At 42.0% G+C, this 21,169-nt stretch overlaps 1 protein-coding gene across 3 annotated transcripts in view; it reads right to left on the bottom strand.

Annotated features, from left to right (window-relative positions):
- LOC141771411 (uncharacterized) overlaps nucleotides 1-20,199 on the bottom strand; it is a 64,901-nt gene extending 44,702 nt beyond the window's left edge. For 2 of the 3 annotated variants that reach the window (XM_074641672.1, XM_074641674.1), the window contains exons 1-2: nucleotides 20,081-20,199; nucleotides 15,961-16,064 (exon numbers count right to left, since the gene is read on the bottom strand). In XM_074641672.1, the coding sequence (XP_074497773.1) occupies nucleotides 15,961-16,064; nucleotides 20,081-20,084 (108 nt within the window). In that variant the 5' untranslated portion in view covers nucleotides 20,085-20,199. Of the gene's footprint in view, nucleotides 1-15,960; nucleotides 16,065-19,345; nucleotides 19,469-20,080 lie in introns of all 3 variants that reach the window. The other variant, XM_074641673.1, reaches the window with a different exon arrangement.
- Nucleotides 20,200-21,169: the final 970 nt, after the last annotated feature.

Raw genomic sequence — 21,169 nt, 5'->3', positions numbered from 1 at the left:
CAACACTTGAAAGTGCTTTTGACGTGACAAATGATTGACAGGTGACGCATTTAGGAAGATAGAGCTTCTCTCTCTCTCTCAGTCTCTCCATCAGCCACATCTAACTTTCTGTCTGTTCCCACCTATCACAGTGCCTTCTCGCTCTGTGTTAGCATCTTGTCTATCCATGTCAGGTCAAGGTGCAGATTAAGTCTGCCTCGTGTCTTCAAGACAGCGGGAGTCTGTCTTCGAGCAGCCATGGAAGACAGAAAGACAGCCAGAACAACACTTTAGAAGAAGAACACTGCACTCAGTAATGTTTACCATGTTCACCATCTTAGTTTAGCGTGAACACATTTGCTAATTAGCACAGTGTAAGGTGCAGCTGAGGATGATGGGAACGTCATTAGTTTTGCAGGTATTTGGACAATCTAACGTTTACAGAGGTTCCATTGAGTTACATTATGATGCAATTCCATTCAGTAAAAATGAGCATTGTGTGAAGGTAAATTCTAACGTTATCATGATGTGTTCAAATGTAATCTAAAATTGAAATCTAAGTGGCAGACATAAAAAAAATTCTTGCCTGCCACAGTGACAGGCGGTGAAAAAAGTTAATTTCGGACTCAATGCTTCAGATACCCGGATGCTTGTACAATAAAGCAAAGGTGTGCTCCTTATGATCTCAATGTACTGTAGGGTGTTGGATTCTCCTGTGCCAGACATTTGCCCTGATGAAAGGTCAAGAGACGGACAGAAGAAAAAAGGGACAGAGAGGACATAGAGGAGGGGGTGTATTAGTGTGGGTGGAGAAAAAGCTCCAAAGCACAACAATGTATGACATTGTGTTGCCGCAGAATGCACTCTGGAGAATATGGGCTACTATCTATTTGCAGTTTGTGTATGTGTGTGAGAGAGAGAGACAGACAGAGAGAGCCAGAGAGAGTAAAAGTGCATGCAAGTGTGAGCAATATTTGGAAGTGAGGCTCAGGGGGTTTTAGTGTTTACTGTGCAGATGTCCTCATGGTTCCTGCAGGCATAGATACAGCACAAACTACTAAGTGTGTGTGTGTGTGTGTGTGTGTGTGTGTGTGTGTGTGTGTGTGTGTGTGTGTGTTTGAGTGGGGATTGAATTTTATCCAAAAATGATTATGCATGTAAATGTGTGTGTGAGTGTGAGGGTGGGAGTGGTGGGGGAGTTCTTTATGCGAGTGATGTAGTCATGAAGACAGACAACAAGGGGCAATAGACAACGTTAGAGTGACCTGAGGGCTGAATCGTGCCTTAGCTATGGCTTGACACACACACACACACACACACACACACAAAGAGGCAAGCTTCCTCACACTCACACACTCCAGCACAAACAGTCAAAAGCACATTTTAAACACACAGGGGCAAATGAAAGGCACAGACAGAAACACACACCCAAAGACGCACAGACTGACAAACTGATACACACATTTAAAACCCACACTGATGCAAGCACGAACATGTACGTGGGTACAAACAAAAGACACAGACGTAGACAGACGAATACAAAGGCAAATTTACTCACATAAGCATCTTCTGACAGACAGGATACTCACACAATCGCTCAACACACACTGACACACACACACACACACACACACACACACATAATGTATACACACACACCCTGAGGGCAGAATGTCTGCGCCACCAGTGTGGGTTGTGTGCTCCCGTGACTGAGTCCGGCCCCTCGGGGAGACCCCTTGCCCTGGGCACTGACACGTTCACTTAGCACTCAAACCACAAAACTAACCCCTCCACACGCTCTCTCTCACACACACACAACTACTACCACACATGCTTGCAAAAAATACCTAAGAGGAGGAGGAAAGACGAGGATGGTCTGAATGAAACAAGGAAGTGATAGAAAAAGAGGGAAAGAATGAGGGAGAGGAGGAAAAATGTCTTGTTGTCCTTTAAATGTTTCATGCCAGCAGCCAATAGATGCTTCTCTTCTACACACAAAACCTCTTTGTCCTCTAGTGCGCACAACACGTCTATGGCTCCCCAATGTGTCTCTCTTATCTCGCTTTCATTCTGTCTCTTGATTGACTCCATTAACATGCTGGACTGTTGCCAACAGCGGTTTAAAACATTAAATTTCAAGACACATGCAAGACTCTTACACTTGCACATTAGTTTAATTAATCTGGTAATTATTATTCTATTATAAAGAGAGTTAATAAATATCTATTACAAAAGGGTTTATTATAAAGTCAACACACTGTATTTAACTATTAGTGGTGGGAATCACCAGAGGCCCCACGATTCGATATTATCACGAGTCACGATACGATCTTATTGCAATTTTAAACATTTTGCGATAAGATATATACATTTTTGGAACTTTTTTCAACTGCAAATTATGCAGTTTGTCAACATCTGTTTTCATTCTGTTTTCTTGAGGTCAGAGGTCAAGCAACCCCTTTGAAAATGACCATGCTAGTTTTTCCTTGCCAAAATGTAACATCATTTTGGAGCATTATTTAGCGTTCTTCCTGACAAGCTAATATGAAATGGTTGGTTGGTACCAATGGATTCCTTAGGTTTTCTAGTTTCATGATACCTGTTTCTTCAGCTCTAAAACTGAACCTGCTACAGCCTCTGAATAGTGCCTGGGTCGTTGGATTGTTAAGAGGTTAGTTTATATAACAAAAAAAATCAATACTCGATGTCTGTGTATCGACACAATATTGCCACGCAAAATATCGCAATACTGTGTTTTTCCCTCACCCCTAGTAACTATGCAAAACATGCATAATGCCTCAGGGTACATCAGTGATATAGTCGTTTCAATCTTCAGTCAATAACCACAGAGCGCCAACACTGAATCATCCACCTCTTACTGTAACTGAACCTCCAGCATGTGTCAACACCTAACAGGTACCAAGGCTGCTCTGTGTGTGAGTGTGTGTCTGTTTTTTGTGACTTGGACCCCCTCAACAGTCCATGTTATCGCCACAATGCCTCCATGCTCCATCAATTAAACATGGGGCTATTACCTCTCGCCTGATGTGAAACATTTAGGAGGGGTGGAGTGGGTGCAGGTGGGGGCGACAGGGCGGGGGTATTCTGTGGGCGGCTGGTGTCTTGCCAGGATGAGAAACATAATTAATTTAGGTGATGCCTTTTTAACTCCCTGACTGTCTGTGTCTGTGTGCAAATGTCTGCACTCATTGTCTCATGCACTGAGGGTGGAGACGGGACGCTATGCAGACAAGTCACACAAAAAGATCTAATTTTTACCAACTTCTCTTCTGCTATGTTCACGCCACCTCTCCACTCCTCCTTCATCTTTCCCTATAATATCCTCCTTGCATCCCTTTTCCTCCTCTTTGTCCTTTTCTCCTTCTGTCTAATATCACATTTCTTTGGCTTCTGCACTGCAATTTCTTGGTACATAACAGCCAACAGATCAGTCAATATATCAGACTAGCCAACAACAAAAAAATCATATTTGTCTCTTAATTGCATTCATCAGTTAAAGTAGGCTTTTTAATAAAGGAGAGACATCATGCAGGCTATACAAAGCAGGCAGGAACAGAGCACTGTAGACAGCTGTGCTCTGTTCCTGAGATCTCCTGAGATCTTCACAAACAGACAGACTAAACTATTTATTTCCTCTCATCCTCAGTACTTTACAAACCTGAATACCCTTGTGTAATTTTGGAAAGCAGGGGGGATAGAAAAACTACAGTCACCGAAATACTGTAAAGAGGCACAATTCAGCGCACGCTGAATGCTGTTGAGAGATGTTATGGAGGGGTATAAGGCACTTAGGCATTTTTTTGGGTGCCTGAAGGATTAGAGGCATTAGGATTAGGTTTAATCAAGTGATATGATGATGGGCGGCGGATTTAGAGAGGAAAAACAAAGGCACGAGTGCTTCCTCGCATCATACCTGGATCCTTCTAAACTGTTTCTCATTCAAATTCTTTCTCTCTTCCTCTTTCAATCTAACAAATGCTTTCTCCTTTCCATCTGCTTGGCTGGCATTTCATCCCGCTTCTCTCTCTGTCTGTCTGTCTGTGAAATCACAGACATGATAGATCACGCAAGCATTTAAGAAGGGATTAAGTAGTTGACGGATTTATCCTTGTTTTTTTAACCTAATTTTCCAAAATTATTTTTTTTGGGACTGTGACAGTGCGTGAGAGCTTGTGGAGTGTGTATGTCCTGCTGAAAACATTGTCCAGCTGTGCTCTTGTCTTTGCGTGTCAAAACGAGAATGCTTTTGTGAGCTTTCGTCACTTTGTGTGCTTGTTAGCGCTTTTGTTTTTTTGCTTTTTGGTGTGTTGCTGGTGTGTGCGCAAATATGCCTGGACGCATACTATGTGCGCACATTCTCGTGTGTGTTTGTGTGTGTGATCGAGACGGCGCTTCGTGACTGTGGCTTTGTTGATTTTTGCGACGATAAAGACCCCCTGTGGTGCTCAGTGTAGCGAGAGCCAACACTGAGATTCCACTCATCTGGACCCCATGGCGCACCACACATCACATGACGTGAAGTGTGTGTTTATGAGCGCGTGCATGAGTGTAGAGGAGGGCATGTGTGTGAATATTGTGTTTATGTAGAAGTTCCTTGACCACGGCACAGTGTGTGTGTGTGTGTGTGTGTGTGTGTGTGTGTGTGTGTGTGTGTGTCTGTGAATGAATATGTCTGTTTATCTGTATGTATATGTGTGTATCTGGGTGTGTGTGGAGGAGGGAGGGGTAGTAGCGGTCACAAGGGACAGAGGGAAGAGCAAGAGGGAGGGGGGTCGAGGCATGCGAGTAGCAGAGAGGAGACAAGGGAGGGGGCAGACAGATCCAGGGCATACTGTACTGTAGAGTGGATGAATCAAAATGTGTGAGATGGCCAGTTTCTGGGTTGTGTGTGTCTGTATGGAAAAGTAGCACAGAAGAATCAACAGTCAAATCACTCACACACACATGACAGATGTGTGCATGCAGACAGCAGAGGTTGAAATGATCAGCAACAGTCATAAGAAAGTCAGGATGAAGTGTGCAGGAAGGAGGGGGTTTGAACTGTGTGTCAGAGGGGTGATTGAGCCACGGGGGTAGTAATGAAAATTTGGGAGAATAATAAAGCGAGGGCTTATACCCCTCATAATCCAGGGTTGCATGTTTGCCGGCTGACTGGCTGTCCTCCCGTTGCATTATCCTCTCTTCCCTCGCCTTCCCCTCCCCGTCTGCCTCGCCGCCTACCTCACTTGCTCCTTTGCGTGGAAGCGGGGAAAGGGCAGTGGCAGGGAAAGAATCACCTATGGCTGCGTCGACCAGCACTTGGCCACGCATCACATCACATCCAAACAGGGAGAGGCACAGCACGGCATGGCATGGCACGGCACGGCACGGCTCACACACAACAAACAACTAGCCTGAGGAGCAGCAGGCAGACGACTGGCTGTGTCCATTTTGTTCTGTGTGTGTGAGGGGGATTGGTCGTGTGGGAGTCAACTAATCAGCCTTCTTGGATTAATGTATTTTCTTAAAGTTAGTTATGCTTGTCTCCAGAACTGACAGCCGACTGCACCCATTGCAGCCAGGTAGCTTTTTTACAGTCAATATCAGTCAATCAGTCAGTAACGACTTGCATATCGTGTACACGACTTCCCATGTGGTAAAGGCAAGCTCACGATTACAGCTGCTCATCTGGATAGGTTGTGTTTATGATGCACTGTGTGAAACAGCGCACACTAGAACAGTACAAGACTAAGAAAGCAGACGGTGAACACAGTCTTTGTTTTGAATTCCCAAACGTTTCTCCAAACCTTCTTGACAGACTTAAGTAAGATATGATGTATGCTAATAAGGAAGGATATTAGTGCCAAGTATGTGACCGTATCAATCATAATAACGCGGCAGCAACGCAGTAGAAACGCAGCGGTAACGCGGCGGCAAAATGATAGCAACCGATTTTTATGCTAAATGCAGTACCTGTGAGGATTTCTGGACAATATTTGTCCACTCATTCTAATCTGCATGAATACTACAAAATCTGAAACACATATTTTCTCCATGTATACACTTGTAAACATACTGTATATAATGTTTCCGTAAATCTTCAACAGCTGAATGACAAAATAGAAGCTAATTTGACTCTTCAGAGCCATAAATTTGAACTGTCCTGAGCCCTCTAAGTAATGTTTTGTAACATTTTAGCCAACAATGTTTCCTTTATAGACTCCAATGCACTATATTCTATACCAACAAAACGAGAGAAGCACTGTATTATAATTTAATGACTCTCTCGCTTTCTCATGCAGGTTTGAAACACAGACTGAGTGCAGACGTACATGTAAGAGGTGATGCCAGGACAGCAGGGCGGCCAGTGAAAAAAAAATAAGCCAGAGAGAGAAGGGGGGAGTATAGTCTGTTACATTAATCAGAGTTAGCAGACAACACATGTGCTTCCGTTAGCCCCACTAGACCACGCATCACAACACACGGCTAGGCACGACATGGCACGGCACAGTAAGCCAGGAGAGGCCAGAGGAGGTAACACTCCTGAGTGTGTGTGCGTGTCTGTCTGCCTGTCTATCTGGCTGTGCTCTATTTTTTTATTGCTGTCCAGTTTGTCAATGAATGAACCCATACCTTCTCAACATTTATCCTATTTTTATGTTATTCATTTGCAGCTCAAACCAGGTGGAATGACATTCTGTCTGATTGGATGACAGTCAGTGGAGCAAAGCAAAACGCAACCTCATTTAACCCTCTTAAGCAAGAGAAAACAAGTGTCGTCGCCTGCAGTGTTTAACTCTGTGCTAAAGTACATTATGCAAAGAAGCTTCAGACACTTATGAATGAGTAAAACAGAGAAGATCTTATTCAGTTTGACAGTACAAATAACTCAAGCTTTACGTCACAGAAAACCATCTTTTGAGCAAGGCAGTTAAAGTTGTACCCACTTTCCCTCAAATTCTACCTCAGTTATTTTGGTTTCCTTGAATGACTTTTAACAGCACTCACAAAACATGCCGAGACTAGCTGTATTGAGCTCTAAATATGCGCGAGTGGTGAAAGCTGTAACCATGATAGTGAGAAATGATAGTTGTCAATTAAATAATAGTAAGAGTGGTAGTAAATGCAACAGATTTTCCAGACTTCAAAAAGTGATACTTGCACCCCTTGCTGAAAATACAAAACATCTCTGTGAATATCATGGATAATGGTCCATTGAGGAAATTCTTCCTCTATTGACAGTGAATTTCTCTCTGTATGACTTGTTCAGAATCAGTGCAAAACATTGAGTTAATAAAAAAAACCTTCCCCTTATAATTTAATGCTGTAGATACTTTTTCTGCTAACAAAGTCAGTTGTAACCAGTGGGCAAACTCAAGGCTTCAAAATGGCAGTCCACAAATCAATGGGTGACGTCACGGTGACTACGTCCACTTCTTATATACATTCTATGGTTGTAACCTGACCTGATGTATCTTGACATGACATTGACATGATGAAGGTAGTTTCACCACACAACAATATGGATGCCGGGTATGCAACAAACACTCACAATAACTGGGATTTTAGTGTTTAGGGATCGACTGTCTGAACACTTGATTAATGTGCAACCTTTTCAAAAACAACTGCCCCACTGGCTGGCATGGCAACTGCTTCATAAAAGCAACGGTGACCTTGTAATGACCCTTGGATTATCATGCAATATTGTCACTTCGTATTTCCAGGCTCCAGACAACACCCGTGACAATATTGCACAATAATCCCCCCGCTGTCTCTCAGTCATTACTGCAGATCAGCATTCACCTGATGGCCCCTCTCCCCCTCTCCCCCTCTCTTAATCTCTCTCTCTCTCCTCCCCCAGATTTAAGAAAACAGACTGAAAGGGGCAGAAAAGGTGAGGAGGACAATGAAGAGAAGAGGAGGAGAAAGGGAGTGAGTCTGAGATAACACTGATTCGAGTGAACAGACAACACATGTGCAACCATTATCCAGCGACCTCCTGAGGTCTTATTGAGGAGAAGGATCAAGACAAAAAAAAGGGAGGAGTGTGTCTGGTATAAAACTATCCATTATTCAAGGAAAGGATTACTGCAGGAACGGGAGAGAAAGAGAGTGAGACGGACAGAGAAAAGGAGAGATGTGTAGCACGGTGTAGCTCACTAGGACGAGTGGCTTGTCTCTACTCTCCTCTTTTCCTCTAGAAGACTTTGCCGTGCTCACATTAAAAATGGATGGATGGAGGGAAGGAGATGGAGAGCAAGAGCAGTTGAGAGGCCTCGGTTGGACAGTCAACAGCCAGAGGCACGGAAAGACACGAAAGAGGCTAGTCAGGACGTCGATTTTCACATTTACATTAAAACAGATAAACAGCGAGAGAAGATGAAGATGTTTTTAGAATCAACAGTGATCTAAGTGTCAGGTTTCAGTAAGAAGAAGCTCTCCAGCGAACCAACCAGACTTGTCTGGTAATGACAGTGTTTCAGTGTTGTAACTCCAACAACTGAGTCTCATGTGAGGTTTCCAAAAGAACACACTGTACGACCGTAGACTACAGACAACACGAAGACATCTCAACTTTCTATACACTGCTGCTCTGCTGCCACAGCAATATTGTCTTGTTCTTACAAGAAATGCTTTAAAACTGTCAGTCTCTTCCCTGATAAGATGAGATAAGCCTTTATTGATCCCCTGAGGGGAAATTCAGGATGTACAAAGAAAGAGATTAAATCTTTTCTATTAAAAGGGACTATTTCACTCCAGGGAGTGGAGAATGAATTTAGTACAAGTTCAAGTAAATTTGTATAGCACCTTTTCATTCAAATGCAGCTGAAAGTGCTTTATAGGATGATAAAACAGTAAATCAGAGAGGCAGAAGTAAGGCAAACGTCTACACACACACACACACACACACACACACACACACTCAGCCACACACAAGTCATGGTCATGGGTATGGTCCAGCAAAATGGCAGGTTTTAGAATATGTCCTTTTTCCTAACCTAACCTGCCAGATGGCTAGTTACACAGAACCATCTGAGAAGCCGTCATTGGAAATTGTTTGGAAAAGGGCAGGCACTTTCAAAAAATACTTGGCAGGTGATTGGATGAATCATCTGTCAGTCAAACTATTGCCGAAATCGGTCAGGAGAAGAGCGAAAACATCTTTTCCATCGTCGTACTTTGCTCTTCTTTCAATGAAGAAATACTGTCGAGTTCTGATATAACTGATGATATTGCAGCTACGCTAACCTCTTTAGGAGCTGCCATTGTTGTTCTGAATGAAGATTCGCCACTCCGTGTCATCTCACACACATATAAGCCACGCAGCCGTAGCAGCAGCAGCTCCTCACGGGACGCCGATTGGTCCATGACCTGGCTTGCCCGACACAAACGCATTACTCGAAGCCTGACAAGATGGATTTTCGCATGATTTCATGACAATGTGAGAATCCAGCTGTCGAGCAAGGTAACCTTTTTCCACCTTTATACTGAAACAAACACATATGTGACCACTCCACAACAGACACATTTTCACACATATTTGTCTGCAAAACACCCTTGCTGACATGGGCAGATGGTGAAATTTACTTCACTGACATAATGTACTGTCTGGCCCCCAATAACCCAATCTTAACCTCTTAAGATTTTGTTACATACTTGTAAAAAGACCGATAAAACAGAGAGGCTTTGCAAGCAAGCAAAACGGTGTGACTGATGTGACACCTTATGAACAGAGAAAGTTTTAGAGACTGAAATTTTAAAAAAAATAAACTGATTAGAAGTTTGATTTTATGCAGTCACACAGAGGTAAAGCGGTTGGATAAAGAGGTGCAGAGAATGACTCAAACTTTCATCTTGTAATGAAGACGAGTGAGGCCTAGTCCCTTTTGTACCTGTCCTATTAACATACAGAGGGCAGTGTGGTCAAAGCATGGACTGATCACAGTTGATCACATCAGCAGGTCTGTATGTGTATACCAGTTATTCTTCATGTGGAACTGTGACATTTATTATACAAGTCAGATGTGATGGCGTGTCTGCCTTCAGGGCAGAAAAAGGTAAACATTTAAGTGATGTAAAAGTGAAGCTCCACAACAGGGGTTTTTGCATCTATTAGCGAGTGTGCACAGCAGAGGAGATACCACTGTCTGATCCACATTTATTGTTTAAGTACGATAAAATGAAATTTATTTTTTAAATACACTTTTATGCCTCCGCGTTGGCAACAGCCGTGGCCAAAGGCATTATGTTTTTCGGTTGTCCACACATCCGTCTTTCTCAACTGATTAGATTTTGGTGGTCAAAGGTCAAGGTCACTCTGACCTTATGTCTGTCTCATTCTTGTGAATGCAATATTTCAGAAACGCCACGAGCGAATTTCTTCAAATTTGGCCAGGTCACTTTGACCTCACAAAACACGTTTTTGGCCATAATTCAAGAATTCATTCGTTAATTATGACAATTTTACACAAATGTCTAACAGGATATATTGATGAAGTGATGACATTTTGGATTGACATGGATGCAAACTGCAACTTGACTGCTTGGCGGAGGCATACAACCGTGAGGTGGTAATTCTAGTATTTAATGGATCCATATTCTGTTGTGACATAATGTTCCCACATCCCCCTAAGCTTAACCTATATAACATTTAGGGCTTGTTTACACAGGAGGTGTTTCGTCATGCATCTCACGCACCTACACAGCTGTCTGTATGCAAAGGCTGCTTAAACAACTAGTGTTTCACTTGCACGTAACCACGACCAAAAGCTGGTTTCACGCTTCAAGTCTATTTCTGCTGCTTTAGCGCGCAACTACAGTGATCAAGTGACTGCCTAAACGCGTGCGACCTGCAGTCAATACTGTGCCTGAACACATCCTGTGTAGATGCAGATGAAGGACTGGAGCTGCTGCTGCTGCTCTGCTAATGGTGCTGCATTGGCTACACAGACTATTTGGACATTGTGTGACCTTAACTACAACATCAGGTCTTTAAAGTGAAGATCGGCTTAAATGTTCTCCCATTTCAGTACATTACAAAAATGTCCTCACTCTCAAGGTCTAAAAGAGAGGAGCACACACACACACAAAATGCTTGGACTACATAAAGTATTCAGCAAGGGAGCCAAACCTGTCAGTACTACAGGTCCTATGGTGACACATGCAGCGTCTCTGCTCTGTCAGCTGTCCATATAAAACTACATATACAGTACTGTACCGCATATAGAAAGAGAGAGAGTGAGATGGAAGGAAAAGTACCATGTTGCAGAGACACTGTAGTAGGGATGGCAGGCTGAAACTCACTGTAATGTGAATGCACTGGCTAACAAAACTCAGCACCTCAATTATGAATGAAACTAGAGTCAGACAGGTAGTGAATGCATGCCATGACGTGCAGAGTGTGTGTGCACGTGAATGTGTGGAGAAGGGTAGGTAAACACAGCCCTTTTTAAGTACCAATGTTTTGTCTAAAGTATCCTGTTGTGTTGGTAATGTGTATGTCTGGAAGGATGAAAGATAAATAGCATAAAAGATAGAGCTGAATGTGTTTGTGTGCTTGCATGTGTATCTCTATGTATGTGTGACAGAAAGTGTCTTGGTGTTTTTGGTTTCTCTCTGGTCTCATTCTTTTCATTGATTATCTCTCTCCGATGAAAACAAAACAGAAAAATCACTTCTCTCTCCTGCACACACACACACACTCGGATGCTCCCTGTTCTGTCGCTGCCTCCCTTGCTCTGCACTCGCTCTCTAATTATCTCTGAAGTGAACATCTTGAACCTCGTGGAGAACAAGAGGTGCTCAGCTGCTGCGTAAAAAGGCTGTGGTGTACTCTGCTCGGTGCTGCACTGAAAACAACTAATCTTTGAACCACATTTGGACTAGAACATTGTTAGGGAAAGTGAAAGTGTCACTTTGACAACTGGGAGAAAAATCCTGTCGAGTAATGAAGGAGTGAAACAGCGTTGCTGGCTTATGCTTTGTTCAGACCGGCTATAGCACTCTGTCATCGTCAGCATGGCAGGAGTCCTGACCTCTCGGAGCACTTTCTCAGAGCGTTTAATAATGATGCGGATGGGTTTACATTGTAGTTACTTGAAAACCCAGTGCGTCTCATACAGACGCTCAAGGGTGCCTTGTAAACCATATCAGACGTCGAAGGGGTGTGTCAAAGCCCCACTATTTGACGCCCTGGGAATAAGAACGGGCTGCAGCAGCGCCCTGTGTAAGTGCAAGCACAAAATCTAGGTAGACTACTTTGTAACATGAACAGCATATTCTACTTTTCACCTTGTGATCGTCAAAAGAGAACATAATACGACTGCTGCTATGATAATGTTGCTGTCTCACAGCATTATAAACTTCTGGGATGGTGTTTTGGCGTCTGATAAACCTTCAAATTAATGGATGTTTTAATCAAACTGGACTTCCTGGATCATATTCCTTCTTCTCACTGGTACCTGTAGCAACACGCCAACGCATGCATTTCTTTTAACGCAGTGCTATTTTTAGTCTGACCACCTGCTTGGAGAAGCAGGTTTGAGTTGATTTTCAATTCAAAGACCATCAGTGAAAGGGGGGAGTAACCTGAATAATAAGTGCTAATGTGCCCTTGAGAAAGACAAAGAAAGGAAGCGAGGGGAAGTGTGACTGTATTCACATGACAAAGGGTGGAACTGAAAAGCACCATGCACTCTCAGCATATTTACAATAAAATATAATAACTGCATTGATTATTTTCAGTTCCCTCGCAAGAAACTGTTATGGTGGCAGAGAGTGGATGGTTTAGCTCCACAGAAACATGAAACAAAAGAATAAAACCATTTCCTTCTCTCCCGTAAACCTCACCAAAATAATTAAGCCAGTAAGTAGCTTGAGGAAAGATTGTTGGTATAGAGACACATTTCATGCAAATTTTGAAAAAGTTCAGAGAAATTGCAGTAGATGCCACGGTCATGTTCAAACAAATCTACGTAACACCCCGAGAGTGGCGAGTTACTAATTATCTGTACTAGCTTAATGCTCTTTAGTAATGTCCCAGCATGCTCTGGGCAGAAGACAGGGAGATAAAATGGACAGGCTGCCAGACCAGATGCTGCATGTCCAACACAGATTCATACCCAACAGAAAATTATAAGTTTTCAATCCACCTAACTTGCAACCCACATGAAAAGGAAACCCACGTTGGTAGTTATTGGTGTCACACCCTGTCTAACATTGTTTACGTTACTGTTTTGTAATGACCGAGTAGGTGTTTTCATGAATAAGGTCCCATGGGATCCACCGGAAGGGGAGGGACTTCGGCTCTCTATTTGAGCTGCAACCCCGTGTTTGTATACACACACACACAATAAACATACTCTCGGCATGAAAGTTCAGAGCAAGTATGTGTGTTTTTGTGCCGGAGTGTGTGGGTGGAAGGCATGGTGTTTGTGTGTAACCGCAGCGCTCTCCTTCTCAGCAGCCCACCATTAAACCTTGGTGCCAGCTCTCTCCCAGCACACCAGGATTAACAGCACTTAAATGGGCCTGTTAGTACACCACCTCCTCTTTGCCTCCCACGCCGACTAGCGCACATGGTGCTGCCCACAGCTTTGCGCTTGCAACGCACACTGCCTCTGTTGTTTTTTGTTCTCCGCTCGCCCCCAGCCACCTAAGCCTCCTCCAATAAATGGTGCTGAAGTGTACTCAGCGGGGGGCTAAGCCCAGAACATCCTCTATTTTACGGACCTATTGGAATCTGAGTGGATGACAGAGGGAGGAAAACAAGGAGGGAGGGAGGTAGATCCTGAGACCAGATGGGCTATGATCAAAATGTCAGTCTCTCCCTCCCTCTCTCATTATTTGTTATTGTCTCTCTTCCTCTCTTTCCTGTGCTCTGTGTCTGGTTATCACATGCCCCTTGTGACAAATCATAAACAGACGCACTGAAAGGGACGCACACACACACACACACTGGGGAGAGACGGATGCCCACCACAGAAATCAATAAATAAAATGGATTCCCATTTGAGTTTGTTGGCCATGGCACAGCAGGCAGAAAAATAGATGGACGAATGGATGGATGGGAGAATGGACCATGTGTGTGTGTGTGTGTGTGTGTGTGTGTGTGTGTGTGTGTGCGCACTGTGCATGCATAGATGTGTTTGTAGGAGACTTTCGGGGGAGGCTAGAGGGGAGGGGGTTGTCTGTACATGGGCATGGAAAGGCCACTCTCACATAATACCAGGGGGTGTATTGTTCACAGCCATCTACTGGCCTCAATGAGAAAATTCCAGACATTACTCGAGAGCAACAGACAGGGGAACTGAGAGAGACAGGAAGAGAGGGCAGAGCACAGAGAGATAGACAGCGGCCTCATACATCCACTGAGTAATCTTACTTACAGCACGAGAAACGTGGAGTGGGACGATCAGACAGGTTGTAAACAAGCCAACAGTTGGGGTATGCCATATCATATCGTTCTTGATCAATTCTAATGTGATAAATGTGTCATATTATGATGATTTGCAACGTGCTGACTTATTCATGTCTTGACTACGCAGCAGCAACACACATTACTAAAAATGAAACTTAACTGCTGGCTCAAATGTAGAAGTATTAGTTCCAAAAATGTAGTGACTTTGTTAGTGTGGATAACATTAACTTTCAGAGAAAAGAGTACTCATCCCACAGCAAATGCCACATATAATAATATGTAATACCCCGTCATCTGGTACCTAAATTGACCACAAGATGAGTCACATCAGGAGCTTTGGGATTTAGCTCAGGTGACAATAATTGATCAATTACAAAGTACCGCAATGCCATATAGGGGAAATAGACAAGTTTTTATACGTTGTGAAAAGTGGAGGTGAACGGTACAGTCAGTCCAACCCGACATCACGCTAAAGCGTGTAATAGACCCGCCTGTAAAATACCTTTTAATGTCATGATATTATTTCAAGGCAATGTGTCCCACCCCTAACTAACTCAAGCAAGAACAGGGTAGATTGTAAAAGACAGAAATCTATGGTTAAGTTTTCCCAGCCTTTCGGAGAGTTAGAGGTAAAGCAGTCGCAGAGAGAGGTCCCTCTCATAACCAGCCAGCTGCTCTGTTTGGAATATTCAGCAGTTCTAATGTGTAAGAGATGATTTATACAAAGTCATTATTGTAAGTGGAAATGACGCCATGTTGGCTGGGTTTCCCACCACAGGCATGAGAAATTAATTAACTTTGCAAAGGACCAAGGTAGAAAAAACGCTTTCTCAAGTTGTTTTTTGACAATCAGAATGTGAAGTAAAACTACTGGGTACAACCATTGGCCAAAACATTTTTCTTAGTCTAATTACTTTGTTTTTTATGCGCTCAGTACATTTTTTTGATGTAAGGGAATGTAAAAAGAACCTTTCAAAATAGTGTAATAAAAGTGTAATGAAAATAAGAGTTAAGAATTTCTGGAAAACATGGTCTTTGGAGATAATAATTTCCTTTGGCAAACAGAGAATACATAACTGGTAATAGAGACCCTGTGTGCTTCCTGTTTAAAGCAAAAGATTTTCCCTGCTAATTCATATTCATACCATATGGCATATCATATGGGAATATGTAACTGCCACCTGACATTAAGAAGGATATAAAGCAACACGCCATCACTGCCATGTTACTTCCTAAGTGCTTTATCTTAAAACAGATGGAGGATTAAAAGAGGAGACATTGTCCCATTTCTTATTCAAATCATATGGATTACTGCAGCAGAAGGACAGTAGTGTTGAAACACTCATCAGGACGTATACAAAAAAATCACATTTGTTAACGACATATGTTGTGTCAATATGGTCTTTCATTAACAAGCTGCTTTGAGATGTACGCTGAAAATGATTTCATAAGTATATGTCCCTCCTGAGAGCAGAGTCTTGATGTTCAGATACAACTTCAAATACAAAGTCTGCAAGGTACCTGCCAGGGGTTTTCAGGAACATGATTGATTCACTGCCTACCTGTTTTATCTCTTCAGGCAGTGGGTAGATCGGAGGACAGCGAAGGACCATCTTCATTTCCTTCTCTCCCTCCTGCTCCGCCTCCATAGATTTCTCCTCGTCTCCTGGAAACAAGAAGGCCAGCAGAATTAGCTATACTGGAAATGGTATACACTGTGTGTGTTATGGATTTCTATTTGGTACTGCAAACCAGGGCTGCAACTAACAAATATTTTCAATACTGATTAAGATGTCGATTTAGTATTTTTAATGAATGGACTAATAATTTTGTCTAGACAAAGTCAGAAAATAATGAAAAAATGTCCATCACAATTTCACAAAGCCTAGCAGACATCGTGAAACTCCTTGCTTTAAACAGCATAAGATAATCAATTTGCAATGCTATTAAACAGCTATTAAAAGTCACAAATCCTTATATTTGAAAATCTGGACCCAGTGAATGTTTGGCATTTTTTCTTTATAAATGATGAATTGATTATTGATAATTTGCTCATCAAGAAGTAAATTTTTTGAGCTTAATAGTTTTGGCTCTACAACAAACTTAAGTAAAAATTAGGGCTCCGCGATTTTGAAAAAGTATCTAATTGCGATTATTTTGACTGATATTGCACTTGCGATATTACAGGGAATGATAATTTCATTCTCATTTTCATTGAAAAGCATATTAAAATTAGTATGGTGTGATTTTTGCAGGGATCTGTGCCAAACAAAGATGTTTTCTTAAGTCTGTAGAATACGATGTATAGGCCAGGACATCTCTGGAGCACCACAATATTTCATTTGAAATGGTATTTTAACACACATTTTGGCTTTAACAAATATTGTGCCCCCTGCAATTTTCATTTTCAAAATTGCAGTAGGCCATATTGCGATTTTGAAAAAAAAGTTGATTAACTGTGCAGCCCTAGTAGAAATATGAAACCTTTAAAGGAGAAACACATTGTCTAGTTCTTCTTTTGGAGGTATTAGTCTCTTCTATCTATTGGTTCTTAAACTGAGCTCTTGCTAGGTGAGTCCCTGTGTTTTCTCTTTTCTCTGTCTTTAGCTTCCAAATTCTTGTATAAAATTCATCTCCTTCAACCATTCCCCTTCATGACCAACAGTAGCTGTTTCAAGAAAAAGATGCCTCCTAATCACTCTAAAAAAGAAAACCCTGATATCAAAGTATTTCTTCAGCCATCCAATGACATTGTGTTCTACTCAATATTTCCAAGAAAAATTGACGACTCTTTTCAGGATAAAAGTGGGTGGTACTTTTAAACTGATGAATAGCACTTAGCATCTGAGGTTAATGTAAGGGTAAATCCCTTAGCGTGATGCCCACCATATTAAACCCATTTGCTGTACACTCTATTCAATAGATTAATAAGTCAAGCTTATGGCATTAAGCTTATAGACTGTAGATTATGGCATTTCACAGCTGAGTGTATTTTGAGTTCACAGTCATACATTAGCCTGTCCTCCACTGCAGGGCAACACAAGGTTCAACAAGGACTGATTCAACCTTCAAGTGTGGGAAATATCCATGAAATGGGTCAAGGAAAAAAATGATTTATGTACACTGAGCTCTCTGTCTTTTAGTTGCAAACCAAGGGAAGTCCAGCTTTCCTATGTTGTGTAATAGTAGCCACTGAGGAGTAGTCAGTAATGTGGCCATGGGAGCAGCAGGAGGTCGTGCGAGGAGAACAGAGCAAGCCTAACCCAGCCTCTGTCTGTCTATCTGTGTGTGCATGCTTTCAGGGCATTTATCTATCACTTCACCATTAGTGAGGGGAAACCATCACGCCAACTCAACACTTGACCTCAGATTAAATCCCTCTGGCTAACTTAGGGCCAGAGGTCACTCCTATCAGATGGCCCCCTGTGCATGGCTGCATGCCAGACATTAAATGCCCTCGCAGACCATCGGAGGGAAATAGAGTGAGAGGACACGCAGGAAAATGTACAGCACTAACACACAAGGATTTGGCCACGAGCACAATGCACACAGACAGACACACATCCAATTATATACAATCTGAGAACTCATGCAAAGACAGGCAGGTTTAATTTAATGCACACACCAAAACATTCAAGAACTAGCATACAAACAAGCACGTGTATTCCCTCGGTCTCTCCCACACCAGTGCAGACACACAAACCCTGCCCAGTCCAAGAGTAGGATTCATGCTCGCGCACGCTAATAGCCTGATTGCCCCCCTACTGTCTCTAGGCTCTGCATTTACAACACGGCAGAGATCCTCAATCGCTGGCTCACACAACACAGATAAATTAGTAACGCTCTGTGACAGCATTAAGCAGGCCTATCCCTTTAGATGGACGCAGCTATAAAGGGCTGATTTCGCATGACAACTGTTCCCCCGTGACATTTTGTCCGTTTTAGCCCTGATTGAACTATTAATCAGTCTAATGTGAGGGAGGCAAGCTGTTCATAAACTCATCTATTCTGCATGGACGCATGCCTAAGTCGTGAGAGGAAACACACACGAACATATTAACTCGTGAGGGCCTACAGTTCAGCACGAGCACAAACAAAAGCACTAAGGGGCAAAAAGCATTTCGGCTACCAGGGAATGATGAAGAAATGTCCCCGAACCACCCCATCCTGAAGGAAGCACATGGAGTTGAAATAATTTGATTTCATTGATCCACAAGATAATTGCTTATTTAAGGAGCTGAGCAGCACTACGTTTTGTTTTGTGGAAGAGGAAGAAGAATTACTTTGTTAATCCTTGGGAGGGAATTTCAATTATTTTACTCCTTGTTATTTTGGATTACACACACACAAGCACACACTGGACCCACAGACATGCAGGGCAGCCCATGTCAGATATGCATCCCGAGTAGTTTGGGTTGAGTGCTTTGCTCAAGGGAACCTCGGCAGGGCCCAGGAGGTGAACTAGCACCTGTACTTTGTCCATGCTGGACTTGAACCGGCCAGGTCCCCACGGACTGAGCTACTGCCGCCCATGGCCTCATTCCTGCTCAAAATAGTATGGGTAATTGATGGTAGTCAGAAAATAGTTCACTGATTGCGGCAAAAAAAATAATATTACTAAATTGGAAGTCTCCATCATCACCTTGTTTCAGGAGGTGGCTAAACTAAATGCTTTCCATCGCTAAGATGGAACCGATTCGCTTTAGCAAATATAATTCACAAATCAACTTTTTAAAGGTGTGGAAGCCGTTCTTGACATTGCTTGATAAGCCCTAATTGTATAATTCATGAGCGTTTCTGCTATGTTGTATCTCTGTTTTGTGCGAACTCTGCTTTATCCTGTATGCTGACTGATATTCTAGTCTCTCACTGTGTTTTTTTTTTATTTGTTGTTTCTGATTTAGTTTTTTGGCTGTTTGATTTTTATTTTTTGTTCTCACTCTTTACCCTGATGGGGTCTCCTGTTTTGCTTATATTGTGGTTGTCTGGCAGCTCTGCAGTTGTTTTTGACATGTACCCTCGTCTTTTTTGTATAAGGGTACTGGGTGTTTCACGTCTTGTGTGTGTCTACTGTAAAAAAGTCGAAAATATATATAGAATATAGAAAATATATAAGAGAATCAAAAAAAATTTTAAAATTAAAAATTAAAAAAAAAAAAAATAGTTCACTGACAGTCAAAGCACATGCAGACTTTGGGGTGAATGGCTTGTAGGCCTATACAAATATCTTAGGAAAGCAGTTTTAAGTTTATATATTTATATTACAGATCTCATCTTTAATATAATTCAGTTGAATAGTTAGCACATTATTAATGGCAGACACATTATAGTTAGCTAAGTCTCTAGATTAGTTTACTTGTAATGTACATTGTGTCCAAAATGCAGCTTTGTTTAGATGCAGGCATAGTAAACATACAGTATATACGCATTATAAAGTCTACATTGCTGTAGGTAAATGTTAATTAAATGGGTGACAAACACTAAAAGAAACCGAGTTTAACAGCATTTACGACGTGAAAAAACTGGTGTAAGGTTAGCTCATTTAACTAACTAATTTTGCTAACCTGTAAACAAATCACTGCGGTCCCTCGCATAACATGACGTTTACTACTGCAGTCATACAAGAATGACGCTTTTTATTTGACTTATATCGACTTGTAAACAGAACAAACCTTTACCTACCCATAGTCAACAGTTTCCTCCTGAATGAAGGCGAATATAATCACAAAATACTAAAAACTTTGACTGACTTTTTCCCTGTCGTGAGCGACGCTCTGACTGTTGCTATGGTTACGACGTAGCCTTGTTACGTAACCACGCAGTGTAGAACGTCTGGGGTAGTGACTATCAAGTTAGCCAGAGTTGGCACAGGAAGTTTATTTACCTATCAAAATAAAAGCTTTTTAAATTTATTTGACATTAGTAGTGATTATGCGTATCATATACAAAAAGTATATGCAAAATCATTCAATTCAGTTTTTATAGCAAATAAAAAAAAAATCCTATTTCAATCAATCAATCAATCAATACTTGTATTGCCATGTCATGGTGCAGTGCTCATTAAAAACAGACAAAAGACAAAAGCACAAACATATAAAAAACATAGAAGACAACCACCTACATTTATACAATCATTCAGACCAATAAAATCCTAAAATGCTAAAATACTGTGAAGAACCTTGTGCTATTGCAACTTCCCCTAAAGTGTTTAGTGCAAAACATTCCTTAGTGCGTGTTGGCTGGAGCTCAATTTGAGGAGGAAATGGCTCCAAGTCTGAGGGGAAAATGCCCCAATATTCCCAAACAAGGCCATCTTAACCCTGGACCATCTTTAGACCTCATCAACTTTTCTGCGTTCATCAACCATGTGTGGAAGCTTCTTATTTAACCCTTACCACAACCACCTTAACCACGGTCTGTCTCAGGGGATGGAAATATCAGTTGGTAATGCTCATCACTTCAATTTTATGCTTTGACAGCCAGAGGCATCGCATGGCAGGAAGGGGCCTGATTGACGTGAACAGGCCAGTGGCATTCCTGTGGTTACATGACATGCAACAACAGAGTTAATAGATGAAATGAGAGGAGTCATTGAGACACAAGAAGATGATATTGATCCTCTCATGTTTACACATTAATGATTTAACTCCAGGTTAACAGCTGACAAGTATATTTTCCAAAATGTCAGAGCCTACATAATTATTTTTGTTTGTAAAAAATAAAGAATGAATAAGCAGTTGTGTACAAAATGCAGACAGACAACGCCTTGAA

Source organism: Sebastes fasciatus, chromosome 7 (genome assembly GCF_043250625.1).
Source record: "Sebastes fasciatus isolate fSebFas1 chromosome 7, fSebFas1.pri, whole genome shotgun sequence".
NCBI lineage: Eukaryota > Metazoa > Chordata > Actinopteri > Perciformes > Sebastidae > Sebastes > Sebastes fasciatus.
Note: the sequence above shows the minus strand (reverse complement) of the source record. Positions and strands in the feature narration are given on the sequence as shown.